At 45.5% G+C, this 22,978-nt stretch overlaps 1 protein-coding gene across 1 annotated transcript in view; it reads right to left on the reverse strand.

Annotated features, from left to right (window-relative positions):
- Window positions 1-9,981, reverse strand: part of LOC103193606 (scavenger receptor cysteine-rich domain-containing protein SCART1-like) — a 13,224-nt gene extending 3,243 nt beyond the window's left edge. Inside the window, exons 1-7 of the mRNA XM_007936862.1 lie at window positions 9,921-9,981; window positions 9,276-9,602; window positions 8,435-8,746; window positions 7,612-7,932; window positions 1,076-1,381; window positions 416-733; window positions 34-348 (exon numbers count right to left, since the gene is read on the reverse strand). Coding sequence (XP_007935053.1) covers window positions 34-348; window positions 416-733; window positions 1,076-1,381; window positions 7,612-7,932; window positions 8,435-8,746; window positions 9,276-9,602; window positions 9,921-9,981 — 1,960 coding nt within the window. The remainder of the gene's footprint in view (window positions 1-33; window positions 349-415; window positions 734-1,075; window positions 1,382-7,611; window positions 7,933-8,434; window positions 8,747-9,275; window positions 9,603-9,920) is intronic.
- Between the last annotated feature and the right edge of the window lie 12,997 nt (window positions 9,982-22,978).

Below are 22,978 nucleotides of genomic sequence, written 5' to 3' on the forward strand. Positions count from 1 at the left end.
GTCGTGGGGTGGCAATGCATGCGAAGAGCGCACCTGAGCAGATGGCACCAGCGTCGTCCTTGTGCCTGCAGTCGTGCTGGCCCCAGCCCCGTGACGGGCACTGCCACAGCGCCAACTCCGTGCCCTCACAGCCCAGCTCGTCCAGCCAGATGTGCCCAGCCCCAGCCCCAAAGCGGGCGGACCGCGGGGCATCAAGAGCCTGGCCACAGCCCAGTTGCCTGCAGACCACGTGGGCATCACTCAGGTCCCAGCTGTCATCGCACACTGTGCCCCACACACCACTGTGGAATACCTCCACACGCCCTGCGCAGCGCCCTGGCCCACCAGCCAGACGCAACTGGAGGCTCCCTGCAGAGAGACTGAGTCAGGTGGCTGCAGCCAGGTGGGAGGACTGGGTTCGGACAGCCTCACTCACCTGAGCAGACAACACCCACATCTGGTATATTCCTCGTGGGCACCAGCAGTGACGTGGACACATTGCACTGGGTCAGGTGGGTCTCGGTACCCAGACATTGCACGCGGCTCAGCCCTATGGGTGTGGCACCTCCACCTGGGGCAGAAGCATTGTAGGCTTTCTCTGCCCCTCCACACTGAAGCTGACGGCACACGACGCTGGCACCTCGCAGGTCCCAATCATCATCCAGGACACGACTCCACACCCTGTCCAGGGACACCTCCACACGCCCATCACAGCGAGTGTGTCCATCCCTCAACCGCAGGGAGTGGGGGAGACCTGAGAGGAAGGGTGGAAAGGGGGCAAGAGAGTCAAAGAGGAAACAGGGCCAACCTCCACACAGTGACTTGTCCACCTCCCACCCTCCCTCCCCTGAGTCTGTTTAATGTCCCCTGTACTTTCCTGTGGTCTTTCTTCCTCCTTTATTCTGTAATCCTCTTCAACTACTGGTCATTCTCGACACTGATCTTGCCATTAGCCTAAAACAATCTTTGCACTCACAGAAGACCTCCCCTCTGCCCACCTTTGACTCCTCTTTTCCTCCCCTGCAGACCAGCCCCTGAGCATCCCTGTGTCTACCCCAACTGCCCACTTGGACTGCATGACTTGCCCTGTACCCACCTGAGCAGACAGCAGTTGCTGCATTTCCCGGGGCACAGGCTGGTGCTCCCAAGGTGCTTGCTGGACAACGCCACAGGTGGGGCTCTGTCCCCACACAGTGAAACACGTCAGGCCAGATGGTACCTTTCCCTGCCCCAAAAAAGCCTCCTCTGTGTGTGGCCACCACATTGCCACAGTTGAGCTGGCGGCAGAGGACACTGGCATCGGCTAAGTCCCAGGAGTTGGCACAAAGAGGTGCCCAGACTCCCTGCACCCGTAGCTCCACTCGCCCCATGCAGTTGCTGCTGCCGTTCACCAGCCGGAAATCTGGGGGACAGGGTGGTCTGTCAGGACTCGCTCCCCAGCCTCCACAGGCACTGTCACACCGGGGCCTCATAGACCTCAGTTAAACACATCCCACACCCTGATTTGGAAAGAACAGACTAAAGGCAAGAACACAGCATTGAGGAATGACATTACAAAGCAAGTGGAACTAGAAAACTGTGCCCCTTCAACAACTAAGCTGGGAGAGCCGTCAGAATCAACTCTGGTGAATGGTAAAAAGATTACAGCAACCTGGAGAAAGGTTCATGAAAACCAGTTGCTGACTATTGACCCCTTACAAGCAGGAAGCAAAGGCTAAGGCAGAGTTAGAAATGGCTTGGCAAGGCACTGAAGATGTGACCTGAAACAGTCAACATACAAACTGGAAAAGGAGATTTTTGTTTTTGGTGTTTCCATTCTAGGCATTTAAGAAACTCTAAAACTACCAGCTTGGGGGAAAAAAAAAAAAAACATTAAAAAAAGACAAACATACTTAAGCATCTGTGCAATCTCCCATCTTAAGGAGTGTTTTTTCCCCTTTATTTTCCTTCCTTCCGGGAGACTCATGTTCCTTCAATTTGCAATTGTTTATCAAGTCATGAAACAATCAGATATTATGTTATTGTTTTGAGCTAATTCAAAGGTCTGTTTTTAACAATTTTAACTAGTCCACTTTGAGCCACTTGTTTTTAGAAACAAAATTATTTCCCTGCATGCATGTATAATGACTTCTCAGAGTAAACCTTATGTTTAAAGAAAAAAAAAAAAACACCAGCTGACCACTAAACTGATAGAGCAGAGGTCAGTGCTCAAACACAAGAATATAGTCTTCACAAAAAACACTTCAGAAATACTATTATACCCGAAGAGCCCCAGCAAGACACGACAATCACCGTAAAAAGACAAAGAGAAAGAGCAAAGCCAGAAGGTGGCGACGCACGGCCTGCAGGCGTTCCTCAAACCACTGATGGCCAATTCCTTACCAATCATGGCAGCAAGGTGACATATTTAAAGGGTTGAAATGAAATAAAAGAAATTGTCAACCAAGACTTCTACATCTAGAAAAAATGTCCTTCGAAAGTGAAAGAGAAATTAAAACATTCCCATATAAACAAAAAGTGAGAATTTTGTCACTAGTAGACCAGCCCTGAGAGAAATGCGACAGGAAGTCCAGCAGGCTGAAATAAAAGAACACTAGACAGCTCTGAAGGCCATATAAACAGATAAACAACAGTAAAGCAACTAAACAGGTCAATGTAAAAGCCACTACTATCATTGTATGTTTCTGTTTGTACCTCTCCTGTTTCACTACTTGATTTAAAAGACCAACAGAAAACAGTCATTGCCAATCTGTGTTGACAAGCACACATAGCATAAAGATGCATTTATGACAATAACAACATAAGAGGAGAACAGAACTGTACAGAAGTAGAGTTTTTTTTAATACTATAGAACCTGAGTTGGCATGCATTCAAACTAGAAAATGATATGCTTATAAATTAAAGATGTTCATTTTAATCCCCAGGGTCACTAAATTTTTACAGAGAAGAAAATAACAAGGGCATCAAAGCAGCACCCTAGAGAAACAATGAAACACACAAGCATGCCATAACAGAGGATCTGAGGAACAAAACAGACATAAGCTGTGTAGAAAGCCATCTTAAAATGCCTACAGTAAGTCTGACCTTATCAATAATTACTTTAAATGGAGATAGAATAAACTGTCCACCAAAAGGCAGAAAATGACAGAGTTGATCTTTTCTAGATGTCCCAACTATATGCTTTCTACAATAAATTCACTTTAAATCCAAAGACACAAATCATTGAAAGTGAAAGAATAGAAAAAGATATCCATGTGAATAGTAGCCAAAAGAGAGCTGGGGCGGCTATACCGATATCAGACAAAGCAGACTTGAAGGGCGTTATATATTGCTAAAAGTGTCCATCCATCAAGAAGATACACACTTACATATACCTAACAACAGAGCCCCAAAATATGTAAAGCAAAAAGTGACAGAATTGAAGGCAGACATAGACATTTCAATAGTAAGAGTTGGAAACATGGATACCCCACTTTCAATAATAGATACAACTGGACAGATCAATAGGAAAACAGAGGACTTGAACAAGACTCCAATCTAACCAGATCTAACAGGTATGGATAGAGCACTCCCTCCACACACACACACACACAAAAAAAAAAAAACTAATAAAGCTTATAAACTCAGCAAAGTCACAGGATACAAGATCAACATAAAAATCAATTTTATGTCTGTACACCAGTAATGAATAATCTGGATAAGGAAACTAAGCTAATTCCATTTAATATAGCCTGAAAAAGAACACAATGCTTCAGGATACATTTAACCAAGGAGGGGCAACATTTCACACTGAAAACTACAAAACACCGTTGAAATAAATTAAAGAAGACTTAAGTATGTGCACAGGCATCCCATGTTTATGGATTGAAAGACATAAACTGTTAAGATGGTAATGCTACCCAAATGATTCAAAGCAATCCACATCAAAATCCCAACTGCTCTTCTGCAGAAATAGAAAAGCCAATCACCAGATTCACATGGAATTTCAAGGGGCCTGAATAGCCAAAACCATCTTGATGCCATCTAGATGCAATGATGTGTCTCTCCTCATCAAGAGCAAAGGAGAAAGAAGAAAACCAAAATTAATGGAAACAATTAGTCCTAGCGACTGGTACACCATCCGATCTGCAACCTATACAACTATGAGACCAGAAGAACTAGATGGTGCCCAACTACCACTGCCATCCACTTGGAAGGGATGTAGGAGATCCTGCATAAAGAGGGAGAACAATGTGGAACAAAACTCAAAATCATTTGGAGGGGAAAAAAAAAGAAGGTGGGGACCAGGTTTGCTGGTCCAATAGAGCCTGGTGGAACCACTGAGACTACGGCCCCTAGCTGCCCTTCAGGTCTGGAATTGAACCCACACCTGTGGTTTCCAGCCAAACAAAGTACAGGCATATGAGCTAAACATTTACCTCAAGCAGATACACGCCTTGGAGAGAACAATCATGGGAGAAGGAAGGGCTGCTTATGCACAGAGAGACAGCTCAGGGGGCTGGAGAGTATGGAGGGATGGACACTGGGAAGAGGTAACTGGGAGGGGAGCTGTTGCATTGTGGTAAACTGTGGTCAATGACATGAGACAAAGTATATGTGAACTGCTGTGTGGAAAGTGAATTTGCTCTGTAAATCTTGACCCAAATCACAATTTAAAAAAAAAAAAAAAATCTTGAACAAAGCTGGAGGATTCATATTTTCCCAATTTCAAAACTTACTACAAAGCTACAGTAATCAAAATGGCATGCCGCTGGCATAGATATATAAGTATAGACATAGAGACCAATGGAATATAATTGAAAGTTCAGAAATAAACCCACACATCTATGGTTAATTGGCTTTTGACAAGGGTGCCAAGGCCACTAAGTGGGCAAAGAAAAGTCTCTTCAACAAATGGTAATGGAACAGCTAGATATCCACGTGCAAACAACAAAGTTGAACTCCTACCTCACACCATATACAAAAATTAACTCAAAATGGATCAAAGGTCTAAATGCAAGAGCTAAAATTATAACATTTGGAAGAAGAAAGAGGTAAATCTTCATGACCTTGGATTTGGCAGTAATTTCCTAGATATACTGCTTAAAGCAAAAAGAACCAAAGGAAAACAAATAGGTCTATTGAGTTTCATCAAAATCTAAAATTTTTGTATTTTAAGGGATACCATCAAGAAAGTGAAATAAGAACCCACAGAATGGGAGAAGAGATTTGCAAATCATTTATCTGATAAGCATCCTGAATTTATAAAGAACTCAAAACAACAAAAGACAAAAAACTCAATTCAAAAAAATGGATGAAAGACTTGAATAGACATTTCTCCAAATAAATATGCAAATTACCAATAGGCATAGAATAAGATGCTCAATGTCATTTGTCATCAGAGAAGTGTGAATCAAAACAAAAATGAGAGAGACTACTTCATACCCACTGTTGTTGTTGTTATGTGCCATTGAGTCAGACCCAACTCATAGCGACCCCTCCTTGGGTTTCCGAAGTGGTATCACTATGGTAGTATATTACCCAACCTTCTTCTGAGGAGTAGCTGGTGGGTTTGAACGGCCAGCCTTCTGGTTAGCAGTCAAGTGCCTTAGGCACTACACTACCAGAGCTCCTTCATACCCACTAGGATAGCCATAGTCAAAAAATGGAGAACAGTGAGTACTGGCAAAGATATGCAGAAATGAGAACCCTCATCCATGGCTAGTGGGAATGTAAAATGGTGCAACCATGGTGGAAAGCAGTTTGGTGGTTCCTCAAAAGTTAAACATAGACTCACCATGTGACCCTGCAATTCCACTCCTAGGTATATAATCAAGAGAAGTAGAAACATATCCCACAGAAGCTTGTACACATATTTATAGCAGCATTATTTGTAATAGCCAAAAGGTGGAAACAACCCAATGTCCACCCACTGATGAGTGAATGGATGAACAAAGTGGTCCATCCCTACAATGGACTATATTCAGCCATCAAAAGAAATGAAGTTCCGATAGATGCTATAACATGGGTGAACCTTGAAACCATTATGCTGAGTGAAAGAAGCCAGATACAAAAGGCCACATATTGTATGATTCTTTTTATATAAAAAGTCCAGAAAAGGCAACTGTATAAAGCCTGGAAACAATGTTGGAGGGGGTGGAAGGACAAGGGTAGTGGAGCGTGGTTGCTAACTTTGATCAGGAAGTAGACAGAGGTGGTTGCAGAACCCTGGGAATGGACCCAATGCCCCTGAACTTTAACATGATTAAAGCACTTACACAGACACCAGTGATACAAAATAACTGCAGTCCTTACAGAAACAACAGAAGACAGACACAGAGTAGTAATCCCTCACAGATAACCAGACACTATGGGAGAGAGATCCAATAGATCTACCATCTCAGGACCATAGTACTGGGGGACACCAGACTCAATTGGCACAACAAAATATGTAAAAGCCTTGCTCCACATCCTACATTGGTGAGTAGCGACTGGGGTCTTAAAAGCTTTCAAGAGGCCATCTAAGATGCAGCTAACAGTCTCCTAGCATCCAAAGTGAAGAAAAATGCATTAAAAGGTGGGGGGGGGGGATTTGGAAGCAATCAGCCATAGGACACTATGGCCCTGGAGACCAGAAGAACTAGATGGTGCCCACCTACCAATGCCAACCACTCAGGAAAGGATCGAATCTGGAGATCCTGGATAGAGGGGGAGGAAAAACATGGAACAAAATCCAAAAACTCAATAATGACCAGAATTACTGGTCAGATGAAATCTGGTGAGACCCTGAATACTATGACCCTGGAATACATTCTGCGCCTGGAATAAAATGTACCCTCAGGGGCTGGCTCTCAGCCCAGTAGTTAACAAGATGAACACACAGACCACTCAACCCAGGATGATGCACCCATATACTCCATGGTAATGCATCCCTTAAAGCAATGGACCATGGGGCACCAAAGGGGTAATACTCAAGTTGAGGAAATGCAGGACAAACAGGAGTGCATAAGTAGGAGGGGCACAGGTGGAGGGCTACAGGGTAAGGAGGGAAGGAGACTGGGTTATGGTTGGACATGGCAAATGGGGAGTGAAACTAAATGTACACATAACATTGAACATAAAACAAGCTCTAAAAATTAAAAACTAAAATGATTAAAGCAGTGGCCTGTAAGTTATGGCTCTAGGTAAGTCACTAGACAAACTCCAGGGATTTGCTGCACCATGTGGGACAGCAAGGGCCTCCTCCCAGCCCTGGGACTGCCGGGGAGGAAGTGAGGAGGCACAAGTGAGGCCAAAAACAAAGAGGAAGGAAGAAACAGGTGGGAGGAGGGCTGGCTGCCCAAGAGTCAGGCCTGGCTGAGGGAGCATGCGCTCTTCGTTCAGGTGCCCACCCTGTCCAGGGATCACAGTGAAGAGTAGGGCCCAGGAACCTGAGCTCTCGCCTCCACTCCGAGGGTCCACCATCATCACAGAACAGCGTCCACCTCAGTGATGGGAAAGGACACGGGCCCTGAGCTCTCCCCACCCCCCACCTGGACTGTCCACCTTCCTCACAGAACAGAGTCAGCCTCAGAGCCCCTGTGTCCGGTGACCTCGCCCCGCCCAGCTCAGACCCTGCCCCTGCCCCTGCCACGTGGGACCACGAGGACTTACTGTCGCCTGAGCACCTGAGTCCCGCGTCGCGGCTGTGGTCGCAGGGCTCAGGGCGCCCGGGCCCCCGCGGGCAGTCGAACAGCAGGGACTCGTTGCCCACGCAGCGGAAGGCCTCGGTCCATACTGGCCCTGAGCCCTGGCCGAAGTGTGCGCCCCCGGGCGTGGAGAGAGCCGAGCCGCACTGCAGCTCCCTGCAGACCACGTGAGCCGTGGGCAGGTCCAGGTCCGTGTCACAGACAGTGCCCCAGGTCAGGCCGCGCCGCACCTCCAGGCGCCCAGCGCAGGGGTGCTCCCTGTCAGCCAGCCTAGCCTCCGTGTGCCCTGGGGACAGACACTGCTCTGGACAGCCCCCAAGGGCAACTAGACCCGCCCTGCACTTGGCCCCCTTAGGGACAGGGGATGCAGGAGGACCTGGAGACACCTGGCCTTGCCCAGCCCTGAGAGACCTTAGCTCTGTCTGGGGGCCTCACCGCTTGGAGACCCAGTCTCTCAGAAGCCACCCATGCAGGGTTAGATAAGGACAGCTCCAACCGCAGCCCTGCACACCCAGGAGCCTTGGCTATCCTCTGAGTATCCCCCTTTTTGTGGGGTCGCCAGCTCCATCTCCCTAGAAGGGAGGACCCCAATAGCGGTGGGGTTCAGGACAGTGCAGCAGAGGCATTGCTCCTCATCTTCCTGGACTCGATGGATAAACAGAACCGCCATCTCGACCACCTGTTGCTGGGAGAGGGGCGTCGCTCCTCCTGGGGCAGAGCTGTGTGGGGTAGCGCCCTCCTTGTTTTCTCGGAAAGGAAAAAGCCCTGCAAAGCCGGGGCATCCCTACCAGAGCACACCACCTCCGTTTCCACCGGGGCTTCGCACTGCTCTAGGAGGCTCAGGCTGATCCTGCAGTTTAAAACACTGGACTCTGTCCCCTGGCAGCTCAAGACCTTCGGCCTCTGGTCCCCGAAGCCCCCCGCGAGGTGCTCTCTGGACCACTGCAGAGCGGTGCCACACCCCAACTCTTTGCACAAGACACCGGCCTCCTCCTTGTGCAGGCCACACCTCAGCCTGGAGAGCTCTGGGTTCACCACATCGAAGATCCCTGCACAGGGGCTTCCTCCGCCCTCCAGCCTTAGTGTGCGAGAGATGCCACCTGGGGACGCAGAGAGAAACAGTTCTCCCACCGCACATCCGCGGTTGCGGAGGGAGGGGGCGCGTTCCGCGTTCGCGGACTGTGTGGCCTGGGAAACCCGCTGAACTCTCTGCCCGGTTCCCTGTCGGGCTCCGGGAATTGGAGTTCCTCTTCCTATGATTGCCTCATCGTGGCCATCGCGCCAGGTCGGGTCCCTTGCCGGCCTTAGGCGCTGCAGATGCGTACCACCTGGAGTGTTCTGGGGACCCTGGGACGCGCGCCCTGGTGGTGGAGGGCGAAAAGAGAGTGCAGCCTTATGAGCTGCCTTCGGAAACCTGGTGACCACGCTAGAAGGAAGTAAGATGAGCCGGGCTGCTGTTCCCCTGCTCCCCCCGCCCCACCGCCTGCCACATACCCAGGAAATCGGGGGCTGGGAGGGCCCGGGCTCCCACCTTGCTGGGCTAGGCCCAACTAGGCTGCTCGACTTCCCAGAGCCTGGTCATGGAGGCCAGTCCGGGAGTCAGGGCCACACCCCACACACACAACCTACCTGAACAGACTACCGTCGCCACACACTGGCACTGGCAGTCCTGCAGCGGCCCCCACGCCCCCAGAGCACACTCCCAGAGAGAGGACTCATTGCCTGAGCAACTGATGCCCTGGAGCCAGGGCGCCACCATTTGACTGGGTAACAGCAAGTAGGTGGGGGTCCAGTGCGCCTCGCCGCAGCCAAGTTGTTCGCAGATCAAGGATGCTTGCGCCAGGCCCCAGCCATCCCCGCAGAGAAACCCACGCTGTCCCCGAGACTGGACCTCCACTGCACCCTCACAAGTGTTTCCACCACCCAGGAGACTCAGTGACTCGTTCCCAGCAGGGTCTTTGGGGCAAGAACACAGGTCAACAGAGGCAGGTATAAAAAGATGAGTAGGGATTCCAAGCATTGAGCACTAGGGAGCTAAACCTCACTCCTAATGCCTCTCCTTTGTCTCCAATCTCCCTTTCCTTCCCGTGTCTGGCCTTCAATTGCTTTAATTAAAGGTAAGGTAGCAAAACCGTGAACAAAGAAAGCAGGTGACCCTGTGGGCCTGGCGTGTGCACTCTCCTCTACCTTCTCCCGTCCCCTCCTTGATCACCCTCTGAGCTGGACACTTGTAGGTGCTGTGACCCTCAAGGTCCTGAAAGGGCTGACACTCACCTGCAGGGAGGGCCCAGCAGACCAGGAGAAAGAGCCACAGGATCCGCAAGCGTGCGGCCATCGTGGGGCACATCTGGTACAGCTGCCCACCCAGCAACGTGCGTGCCACAGACGCATGCCCAGCCAGGCACGGCGCCTTCCAGGAGGAGCCAATGAGCACTCACTCCGCGTCCTGATCAGAGGCACACAGAGCTGCAGCTCTGCACCCTCGGCCCAGACAGGCCCCTGGGTTGTGTGGTGGGGCCAGGCAGCTTCCTGCAGAGCTGGGCCCATGCAGCCAGGTGTGAGGCCAAAGGATCGTGAGCACTCAGCTCACCTGGGGCAGCTGTGTCACACTCACACAACTGAGCAATTGGATCAAAGCTCCTGCAACTGTGCCTGACCTGGGAGTCTGCTGTTTGTCCTCTAGGAAAGGGTCCTGGGCACAGCCCTCTCTGTGTGAGGATGTTCATCCTTAGGAAAGCACGGATACGTGCGGCAGGAAGACTAGGTTAGCTGAACCAATGAAGGAGCATCCAGATAAGGGAATGTAACTGTGTGACACGAGGCACTGCTTACTGGCAAGCCAAAATGCACAGCTGAGGGTGAAGGGAGAAATACATAGCACAAGTCAAATGTCATTAGGATGCATTGTGTAAATCATGCCTCATCTGGGCATCTGTGCAAATAGAAGTTCTCAGTGGATTTCACCCACAGTGTTGACAGTGTTCCTTTCCAGGAGGTGGGATGTTAGGTGGTTTTCGTTTTCTTCTTGCACCTTGTCTGTACTTTCTACATGTTCTGAAACTAACATTATTTTTGTAAAAAGAATAATTTCAATAAATGCAAAGACATACCTAGGTTCACCTACATCATTTTTGAGGTAGAGTAGAAAATGAAAATGCTTGGACCATTGATCAGAAAAGGACCTCTGGTGGCGTAGTACCCATGGCATCTAATTGCTCAGCAGAAGGCTGGCAGTTCAAATCCACCAGCCACTCCTCGGAAGGAAGGTTGGGCAATCTACTTCCGTAGAGATACTGCCTCAGAAACCTAAGGAGGGGTTGCTATGAGTTAGATCCAACTCGACAGCAGTGCGTTTGGTTTTGGTTTTTGGCTAATCAAAAAGATCAATAATTTCAAGCAGTTCCTGGTGACAGCAGTTGGCCCTGGCTATATCAGATGAAATGTTGCAGAGAGGAAAGCCTGGGATGTGAGCCCCTCAAAGAAACCAAGTGAGGACCCCCACCATGCCAACAATTCTCCCGTCTATGCCCCTATAAGGCATGGCCCAGCCCTGAGCTACTGAGACCAGCCCTCAAGACACTAAAGTCATCTCTTCTGGGGCCCCATTAGAGCACCGTACATACCAGATGCCTCATGAATTTGCTCCAAATCAAATGAAGAAGACTGAAAGGCATTTGGCAAAACTCAAAAATCCCCCAAAAGAGGGAACTGGAGCCACCCACACTTGGCAACGGGGGTGGGAAGTCTTGGGATACTCCAGGGAGTGGAAGAGAGAACCAGCCTTGGAGTCAGGAAGGTGTGGGATAAATGGCCACAACCCTGCAGCCAAGAGGAGGCCAGAGGAAACGTCAGAGGCCCAGGGTGGACAGGGAGGTAGGGTCAGAACACTCATCCTCATGTGAACCCATGCTGGACCCTCAGCCTTGGCACTACAATACACTTCCAGCTTCCCTACCCTGTTCCCTCCAAGTCCTGACCACTGACCATCACATCAGCAGTACCTCAAAGTCCATGAAAGTTGCTTTTTATGGCCAGCCACTCAGCACCATGTGGACAATCAAATGGACATTGGAAATGTGCCTCTAGGAAGATTTTCCTTGCCACTGTCACCCAGGGCCTCCCTGGACAATATGGAAAAGGAGTGGGGGTAAAAAAAAAAAAAGAGAAGATGTAAGTCACAGACTGAGAGAACATATTTGTAGTACAGTTTTTATGAAAAAAAAATTGTACTGAAATATATATACTGTATTAGAGCTTAAATTCTAAAGCACTTGGGTTCATGGAAGGCTGTGGTCTGCAGCCCAAAACACCAAACCAAACTCACTGCCATCGAGTCAAATCCAACTCATAGCGACCCCCCCTTGGGTTTCTGAGGTGGTATCTCTACAGAAGTAGATTGCCCAATCTTCCTTCAGAGGAGTTAGCAGTCAAATGACTTAGGCACTAAGCCACCAGAGCTCCCGTGGTCTGCACTGGGAGCCCTAATGATTTTGAGCTCAATTATTTTGAGTTTCAGACACCATTTGAGTTCTTTCTGGCCATTAAACCATCACTGTGGCGATGCACACACAAGTTCTAGGACAAACCTAGGGAGAGGCGCTTTGCCTTCAGGAAGAGTATGGTTGAAAGTAGATTATGCTCACACAAGGAACTAGGCAACTTGCCTGAGTGTGTCCTTTTCTAATTTAAATTAAGGTTGGGGTCTTGGTGTTGTTTGGTAGCCACCTTGTGACTAAGACTCAGGCTGCATGGTCATGAGTCACAGCCTATCCGGACCACCATCTGGTCAGGTAGTCTAGACCCAGAAGCAATCCTGTAACCCTTTTCAATCTTCGATTCCCAATCATGGTCTTTTCCCTTTTGCTGTAGTCCCGCCTGCAAAAGTGACGAATTGATCTGCCACCAGTCACGATTGTGTGATGATTCCCTATTTTTTTCAATCATATATAGCTACCCTCATGGCCATGACTCGGCAAACTCCATTCAGCTTCCTGTGCTGTGTACGTGCTGCCGGCCCCCCACCTGGTCGATTGCCTTTGTTTTGTCTTTGTCCTGTCCAAAGCTTAATAAAAGTGTCTCTATTGAACCTGTTTGAATCCAGGGTCCCCTTTCCCCTCTTACAATGCTCCTAAAATTCAATAATAAGAAAACAAGTTTTGTTTTGTTTTGTTTTTTAAATAGACAGAAGACTTGAACAGGTGTTTCCCAAAAGGGGATATCAAATTGGCTGATAAGCATATGCAAGTGTGTTCAACATTACTCATCTGGGAAATTCAAACTAAAACCACAATAAGACTCCACAACACATCCACTAGAATGGCTAAAATTTAAAGAGTGACAACAACAAATGTTGTCAAGGATGTGTAGCAACTGGAACTCTCATGCATTGCTGGGGGCAGTTTAACTTGTTCAATCAATTTGGAAAACTAAAGGTTGTCTCCTGCCCTATCAGCCAGCAGTTCCACAGATACATATTAACCCAAGATAAATGAGCACATATCACAAAAGATACACACAGGGATATTTATAGCAGCTTTATTCATAATAGACCAAAACAGGCAACCCAAATTTTCATCAACAGAGCAGATTAATGAACTATTGATATGTAGACAGGCATGAAAGGACTTCACAAACTTGTTCAGCTGAAGAATCTAGACACACAGTTCTGTGCTGCCCATTTCAATAAAGAGCAAGGACAGACAATGATGGTGGAGGTCAATGCAGTGGCTGCCTCTGGGATGGCAGGGGACACAAGGTTTCCTGGGAAGGGCTCAGGGAGCCTGCTAGGGTAATGGAAATGCACAACTCCTTGACCTAAATGGTAGCAATCTGGGTATAAGAACATGTGAAAACTCTTCAAGCTATATATTTAATAATGAGTGCATTTTAGTCCATGTAAATTATGCATCAGTCTTTAAAAGTTTAAAGAATAAAGTCAACCCACTTGTATGTTCTTGACTCCACCCTTACACAACAGTAATGACTTTGCACCTTGATATAACAATGTATAGATTTCAAAGTCCTTTTACCACTGTGAGACCACTTCATTCATACCCCAACCTGGTAGGCACACCAAAGATGATGATCCCTCTTATGACAGCAAGGAAGGCAAAGCTCTGAGAGAGCCCTGAGTCCCTGAGGCCACATGGCCAACCACCAGCCTAACTACATAGAAACTGTCTTCTGAACTCCTGGTCTGTGTTCTGTCCTGGCATTGTGTTGTGAATTGAAATGTGTCTCCCCAAAATATGTCTTGGAATTGATCTTAGGCTGGAATCTCTAGACGAGCAAAACCAGTAATGTGTATATAAATATATAGAGAGAGATTTATTGCAGGAAATGGCTCACACAATTGTGGAGGATGTCAGGTCCCAAATCCATGGGTCAGCAGCAAGCTGGAGACTTCTCCTGACTCATGTGGTAGCAGGGGCTGAGGAATCCAAATCTGCAGGTCAGGCAGCAGCCTGTTGGTTCACGTTCCAAGCACCAGAAGTCAGAAGATGATAGGGCAAATGCAGGACCAAATACAGGATCAAGAGAGAGTGAGCTTTGCCAGAACATATGTGTGTGTGTGTGTGTGTGTACGTACGTACGTATGTATATGTGTATGTGTATGTGTGTGTGTATGTGTATGTGTATGTATGTATGTATGTATGTATGTATGTGTGTATGATGCAGGCCACACCAAGGAAACTCCCCTTTCAACAGATTGGCTTCTCACATTAGGTCACAAAACAGGAGATGATTACATAATATTTGACAAACCACTGACAATCATGGCCCAGCCAACTTGGACATAACTTTAACCATCACAGAATCTTAGCTCTTATACCTGTAGATGTAATTCTGTTTGGAAATAGGATTTTCTTGGTATGCTAATTAGATCATGCCCAAATAGAATGAGTTCTAAATATAATCACTACTGACTTATAAAATGACTAAAATAGACACACTGACACACAGAAGGAGGGAAATAGACACCATCTAAGGTTAATCCACAAGCCAAGGAACCAAAGAACACCCAGGACTACTGACAATGAAAGAATCACTACAACTGAGACCCTGATTTGGACTTCTAGCCTCAAGAACTGTGAGAAAGTAATTTCTGTTCTTTAAAGTCATCCACTTATGGTATTTGTATTATAGTAGCACTAGGTAACTAGGACAGAATTTGGTACTGGCAAGTGGAGTTCTGCTCTAACAATTGTCTCAAATGTGGAGGTGGTTTTGCAATTGGATAATGAGTAGAAGCTGGAGGAATTTTGATGTGCTTAATAGTATGGCCCTAGATTGCCATGGAAACACTTTTGGTAGGATATTGGACACTGAGAGCAATTCTGATGAGGGCTCAAAAAGAAGTGAGAACTGTGAGGAAAGCTATCATCATGAACAGAGTGCTTCTAGAAATGTGAATGTTAAATATGCTTCTGGTATAACTTTAAAAGGAAATGATGAACATGTTATTGGATGCTTGAGGAAAGGCAGTTCTTGTTATAAAGAGTCAAAGAACTTGTGATGAATTTGGAAATTTGGCTGAGGAGATTTCTAAACAGGATCTTAAAGGGGTGTCATTGTTTCTGCTTGCTGCTTATAACAAGATGGAAGAGGAAAAACACAGATTTGGAAATGAACTGTGCAAAAAGGAAAAAAAAAAGAACTTAAATATTTGGAAAATTCTATTGTAAAAACTAAGAGAGAATGCCCTAAAACTGATACCAAAGGTGTGGCTACACTAATTGGTTTTGGTACATTAGTGTATACAGCATAGTGTATACACTGTAGTATATTCCATATAAGCTTTACAGTGTGTACAGTGTCATAATACAGTATGTTGTTATTGTTGTTATGTGCCGTCGAGTCGGCCCCAACTCATAGCGACCCCTCCTTGGGTTTCCAAGGCAGTATCACTACGGAAGTAGGATTGCCCAACCTTCCTTCTGAGGAGTGGCAGTGTATGCAATATATGCATAGTGTATACAGTGCATAGTATGTACAGCTTGGTGTTTATGGTGGAGTATATGTGGTAATTATAGCAGTATATACAGTGTAGGATATATAGTATTTATAATACAGTATATACAGTATAGAGTGTGCAGTATAGTGTATGTGGTATATACAGCATAGTGTAAGCAGTGTGGTATATATGGTATATGCAGCATAGCATATACAGTATGATGTATGCAGCATATACAATATAGTGCATAATGTGTAGAGTATACAGTATATATATACTTATTATATATATCTTAGTTGGGTTCTCTAGAGAAATAAAACAGAGAGGGAGAGATTTACTTCGAGGAAATGGCACACACAATTGTGGGGGCTGGCAAATCCCAAAGTCATAGGTCATGTGGCAAGATGAAGACCCCTGCTGGCTCACAGGCCTGCAAGAGCTGATGAATCCAAACTCTGCAGGTCAAGGGACAGGCTAGAGACGTCTGCAGGTTTACATCCCAGAAAACAGAAGTCAGCTCACAAGAAGAGTACAGAGTTGATAGCAAGCCTTGCTAGAATATGCACTTATATCTTGTAGACAGACTACGTCACCAAGAAAACTCCTTATCAACTGATTCACTGATCACATCAGATCACATCATGGAAAATAATTACAGTATATTACATTATAGAGCAGCAATCAGCCTAGTGTCTGTCGAAACACTAAGAATCATAGCCTAGCCAAGTTGACAAAATTAGTGTGCATTATAGTGTATATAAGCTATCGAATCAAACCAAACCCATTGCCATCAAGACAATTCTAACTCATAGTGAGCTTATAGAACAGAGTAGAACTGCCCCCTAAAGTTTCCAAGACTGTAATCTTTAAGGAAGCAGACTGCCTCATCTGTCTCCTGCAGAGCAGCTGGTGGGTTCAAAATGCCAATCTTGGTTATAAGCTTAATGTGTTACCACTGCACCACCAGAGCTCCTTGTATATAGGATAGTATGTGCAATATATACAGCATAATGTGTAGTATAGTCTACACCATATATCCAGCACTTGTCTGTCAGTTTGTCCTACCGTGGTGGCTTGCACGTGACTGTGAAGCTAGAAGCTATGGCACTGGTATTTCAAATACCAGGAGAGTCACACATGGTGGACAGGTTTCAGTGGAATTTCCAGTCTAAGATAGACTAAGAATAAGGAATTGGCAGTCTAATTCTTTAAAAATTGGCCTGTGAAAACCTTATGAATAGCAGGGGAACATTGTCTGATTTAGTGCCAGAAGATGAGTCCCTCACAGTGGAAGGCACTCAAAATACAACGGGGAAAGAACTACTTCCTCAAAGGAGAGATGACTTTAATGGTGTGGATGAAGTAAAGCTTTCTTGACCTTCATTTGCTGATGTGGTATCAGGCAAAATGAGAAGAAACTGCTGCAAAAGTCCCTCAATAATCAGAATTTGGAATGTACAAAGTATGAATCTAGGAAAATTGGAGGTCATCAAAAATGAAATGGAATACAAGAAGATCGATATCCTAGGCATTCATTAGTGGAAATGGACTGGTTTGGGTCATTTTGAATCAAGCAGTTATATGGTTTACTATGCCAGGAATGACAAATTGAAGAGCAATGGTATCACTTCACAGTCAACAAGAATATTACATCTATCCTGAAGTACAATGCTGCCAGTGATACAGTAATATCCATAGGTCTGCAAAGACAACCAGTTAATAAAACTATTATTCAAATGTATGCACCAAGCACTAATGCCAAAGATGAAGAAATTAAAGATTTTTATCAACTTCTGCAGTTTGAAATTGATCAAACATGCAATCAAGATGTATTGATAATTACTGGTGATTGGAATACAAAAGTTGGAAACAAAGAAGGACAGGTAGCTGGGAAATATGGCCTTGATGACAGAAACGATGCTGGAGAAAGCATGATAGAATTTTGAAAAATCAATTACTTATTCATTGCAAATATCTCTTTTTAAACAACATAAATGGCAGCTATACATGTGGACCTTACCAGATGGAATTCACAGGAATCAAGTTGACTACATCTGTGGAACGAGATGATGGAGAAACTCATTATCATTGGTCAGAACAAGGCCAAGCCAACTGTGGAACTGACCATGAGTTGCTCATACGCAAGTTCGAATCGAAGCTGAAGAAAATTAAAAACCAGCCCATGAAAGCCAAAGTACAGCCTCAAGCATATCCCACCTGAATTTAGAGACCATCTCAAGAGTAGACTTGACACGTCAAACACTAAAGACCAAAGACCAGATAAGTTATGGGCTGACATCCAGGATATCATACATGAAGAGAGCAAAAGACAGGAAAGAAAGAGAAGACCAAAATAGATGCCAGAAAAGACTCCGAAACTTGCTCTTAAATGTAGAGTGGAATGGAAAAGAGGTCAAGTGAAAGAGTTGAACAGAAGATGTCAAAGAGTGGCTCAAAAAGACAAAGTAAAGTATTATAATGAAATGTGCAAAGACCTGGACTTAGAAAACCAAAAGGGAAGAACACACTCAGCACTTCTCAAGCTGAAAGAACTGAAGAAAAAATTCAAGCCTCAAATTATAATACTAAAGAATTCTGTGGGCAGAATATTGAACAATGCAGGAAACATCCAAAAAAGATGGAAGGGATACACAGAGTCACTGTATCCAAAAGAATTGGTCAGCATTCAACCATTTCAGCAGGTAGCATATGATCAAGCACTGATGGCACTGAAGGAAGAAAACAAAGATAGACTGAATGCATTAGCACAGACCAAGGCTCTAGGAATTGACAGAATACAATTGAGCTATTTCAACAACAGATGCAACACTGGAAGTGCTCACTTGTCTATGACAAGAAATTTGGCCAACCAACTGGAAGAGTTCCTTATTTGTGCCTAGTCCAAGGAAAAGTGATCCAACATTTTTGCAGAAATTATCAAATATCATTGATATCACACACAAGTAAAATTTTGAAAATAATTGAAAAAAGCTTGCAGCAGTACTCAACAGAGAACTGCCAGAAATCCTAGCTGGATTCAGAAGAGAACAAGGGACATAATTCCTGATATCAAAAGGATCTTTGCTGAAAGCAAAGAATTCTAGAAAGATGTTTACCTGTGTTTTATTGGCTATGCAAGGGCATTCGACTGTGTGGATTATAACAAATCATGGATAACCTTGCAAAGAATGGGAATTCCACAGCACTTAATTGTGCTCATGCGGAACGTGTACGTAGACCAAAAGGAAGCTGTCCAGAAAGAAAAGCGAGAGGCTGTGTTGTTTAAAGTCAAGAAAGGTGTACATTGGAGTTGTATTCTTTAAACATATTTACATATTGGTGTGTATAGTATATATGTTATATACAGCATAGTCTATGCAGTATGTTTTGTACAGCATAGCATATACAGTATAGTATGTACAGTGGTGTAATGGGGTTTTCACTAGGCCGGGGCCCTAGATAGGTGGGCCTGGACCTCAGGGGCTGCTTTTCACTTGGGGGCAGCTCTATTTTAAGGCTGGGGCCCAAGGAAGGTGGGTTCAGGGCACGGGGGCAACTTTTCACTTGGGGGTGGCTCTATTTTAAGGCTGGGGCCTGAGGTAGGTGGGCACAGGGTTCAGGAGCAACTTTTTGCTTGGGGGTGGCTCTATTTTAAGGCTGAGGCCTGAGGTAAGTGGGCACAGAGCTTGAGGGCTGCTTTACGCTTAGAGGCAGCTCTATTTTAAGACCGGGGCCCAAGGTAGGCAGGTGCAGGGCTCAGGTGCTGCTTTTCACTTGGAGGCAGCTCTGTTTTAAGGCCAGGACCCAAGATAGGTGGGGCCAGGGCTCGGGGGGCTTCTTTTCACTTGGGGGTAGTTCTATTTTAGGGCCAGGGTCCCAGGTAGGTGGATGCAGGGCTCAGGGGCTTCTTTGCTCTTGGGGGCAGCTCTATTTTAAGACTGGGACCTGAGGGAGACAGATGCAGAAAGGTTAGGAACAACTAAGGGAGAAGAATTTGTCTGTCAGTTTTTCATCCTGTGGTGGCTTACATGTCACTGTGAGACTGGAGGCTCTGCCACCATGTTGCAAAATGCCAGCAAGGTTACCCTTGGTGGCCAGATTTCAGTGAAGCTTCCAGGCTAAGACGGACTCAGAAGAAGGAAGAGGCCATCCACTTCTCAAGGAATTGGCCAGTGAAAACCTTATAAACAGCAGTGAAACACTGTCTGATATATTACTGGGAAAGTTTATGACTAGCCCTGAAACACTGTCTGATATAATGCCAGCAGACAAGCCCCTCAGGTCAGAAGGCTCTCAAAACTTTGACTGGGGAAGATCTGACTCCTCAGAGTAAGACAACCTTAATGATATGAATAGAGTAAAGCTTTCAGGACCTCCATTGGCTGATGTGGCATGACTCAAAATGAGTAGAAACAGAGGCAAACATCCATTGATAACTAGAACATGGAATGTATGAAGTATGAATCTAGGAAAATGGGAAGTTGTCAAAAATGAAATGGAATGCATAAAGATCAATATCTTAGGCATCAGTGAGCTGAAATGGACTGGTTTTGGCCATTTCGAATCAGACAACTATATGATCTATTGCGCCAGGAATGATGAATTGAAGAGGAATGGTGTGGGAATCATCATCACAAAGGCTGTTTCAAGATCTCTCCTGAAGTACAATGCTGTCAGTGATAGGATAATAGCCACCCCTACAAGGAAGACCAGTTAATATGACTATTATTCAAATTTATGCACCAACTACCAAATTCAAAGATGAGGAAATTGAAGATTTTTATCAGCTTCTGCAGTCTGAAATTGACTGAACATGTAATCAGGGTGTGTTAATTATCACTGGTGACTGGAATGCAAAAGTTGGAAACAAGGAAGAATCACCAGTAGTTGTAAAGTTTGGCCTTGGTGACAGAAATTATGCTGGAAATCACATGACAGAATTTTGTAAGGCCAACGACTTATTCGTTGCAAATACCTTTTTTCAACAACATGAGCAATGATTATACATGTGGACTTCAGCAGATGGAGTACATGGGAATCAGGTTGATCCCTCTGTAGCAAGAGGCAATGGAAAAGCTCAATATCTTCAGCCAAAACAAAGCCAGGAGCTGATTGTGGAACAGACCATCAACTATTCATATGCACATTCAAGTTGAAGTTGAAGGCAGTTAAAACAAGTTCATGAGAGCCAAAATATGGCCTTGATAATATCCCTCCTGAATTTAGAGACCATTTAAAGAATATATTTGTGTAATATGTGCAGTATAGCTTATACAACATACACAGCACAGCGGTACAGTGTAGTACATACTGTCTGTGTCACATATACAGTGTAGTGTGTACAGTATAGCATGTTGTTGCTGTTGTTGTTGTTGTTGTTGTTAAGTGCCGTCGAGTTGCTTCCAACTCATAGTGACCCCATGCACAGCAGAAAAAAACACTGCCTGATCCAGTGCCAGCTCCATGATCCTTGCTATACTTGAGCCCATTGTTGCAGCCACCGTGTCAATCCATCTCGTCGAAGGCCTTCCCCTCTTTCGTCGATCCTCCACCTTACCAAGCATGAAATCCCTCTGTATACATCCTTCACTATAGCATATAAAGTATATACAGCACAGGGTAACAGTGCAGTACATACAGTCTGTGTCACATATACAGTGTAGTGTGTGCAGTATGGCATATACAGTATACACATTACAGGGTGACAGTGTAGTACATACAGTCTGTGTCATTTAAACAGTATAATGTTTGCAGTATAGCATTTACAGTATACACAGCACAGGGTTACAGTGTAGCATATATAGTGTGTGTCACATATATAGTTTGTGCAGTATAGTATATACAGTATATACAGCACATGGTTACTGTGTCATATATACTGCCTGTGTCACATATACAGTGTAGTGTGTGCAGTGTAGCATATACAGTGTATACCACACAGGGTTACAGCATAAGGTTACAGTGTAGTATATAGAATGTGCACAGTATATACAATATAATGTATAAAGTATAGTATGTACACCATAAAGTATATGCAGTATAGTGTATAAAGCCTTCATATTATGTACAGCACAGTGTATATGGTATAGTACTACAGTGTTTATAGTATATACAGTATAGTATGTACACCATATAGTATATGCATATAGTATATGCAGTATAGTGTACATAGCCTGCAGAATATGCACAGCAGTGTACATGGTATAGTACTACAATATTTATAGTCTATGCAATATTGTATGTACAGTGTATACAGCACAACGTATATAGTACATAGTGTATGCAGTACAGTATATGGAGCCTGCAGAGTAGTATACCACAGTGTATATGGTATAGTATTACAGTGTTTACAGTATAGTCTATGCAGTATATACAGTATACCCACTGCCATCAAGTTGACTCCAACTTACAGTGACCCTAGAGGACAGAGTAGAACTGCCTTATAGGGTTTCCAAGGCTGTAAATCTTTACATAAGCAGCAGGTGGTTCTGAACTGCCCAATGGCTTGATTAGCATCCAAATGCTTTAACCACTGTGCCACCAGAGCCCCATATATACAGCATAGTGTATACAGCATAGTGTATTTAGTGTATACATTCCTGCCTCCTCCACCAAAGGGCTGTTCCTCTTGCTGACCCCTGTTCAGCCTCTGATTCTCTCTCCATCTGGCATCCACCACCACCCTTCCCTTGCCCTCAGCCGCTACCCCATCATTGCCTCATCGCATGTCAGATGCACAGCTCAGAGCCCCTCCAGTGTCCCCAGGCTCAGGCCAGTCTTACATCACAGACAAATCACAGACACAACCTGCTCCCCAACTTCTGACCCCCAACAAGTTCACCACAGCCTCATCAGACAGAGTTCATTGGAGAGCAGGGGACCCCATCACACACCTCAGCAGAGCTGTGTGGGTGTAAGGCTGTGGGTGTAGATGTTGTGTTGAAACAAGGAATGTCGGCATCTGCCATAGAGTGAGAGGAGCCAGGGAAGCGGGAAAGAGAGCCCAGTGCAAGGCCTGGGCCACAGTGGGTCCCCGGTGAGTGGGAAAGAATCCAAAGAGAGTATCATTGAATCTCTTTTTAATAAGGTCTCCAATCTTCCTGGGACTTCTTTCTGACCCTCTCATTCCATGATGTCCCCAGTGCTAAGCTCATGGTCACCATGTCCTGGGTACAGGGCTGCCATGGTCCTCTTTCCCAGGCTGAACTTCAGGCCCTAGGATGCCAGGAGCCCCAGCTGTGGTTTAAGGAGAGAGACAAGAGTGGGCATGTCACCGACTGAATTGATTGAATTGAAGGGTATGTGGAAGTCCTATGCCCGGCCCTGTTTGGGAACAGTGTTTCTGTCACACTGGAGAAGAGTAAGCCCTAAACCCAGT

This window comes from Orycteropus afer, unplaced genomic scaffold (genome assembly GCF_000298275.1).
Source record: "Orycteropus afer afer isolate SDZICR_OR568_19922 unplaced genomic scaffold, OryAfe1.0 scaffold00038, whole genome shotgun sequence".
NCBI lineage: Eukaryota > Metazoa > Chordata > Mammalia > Tubulidentata > Orycteropodidae > Orycteropus > Orycteropus afer.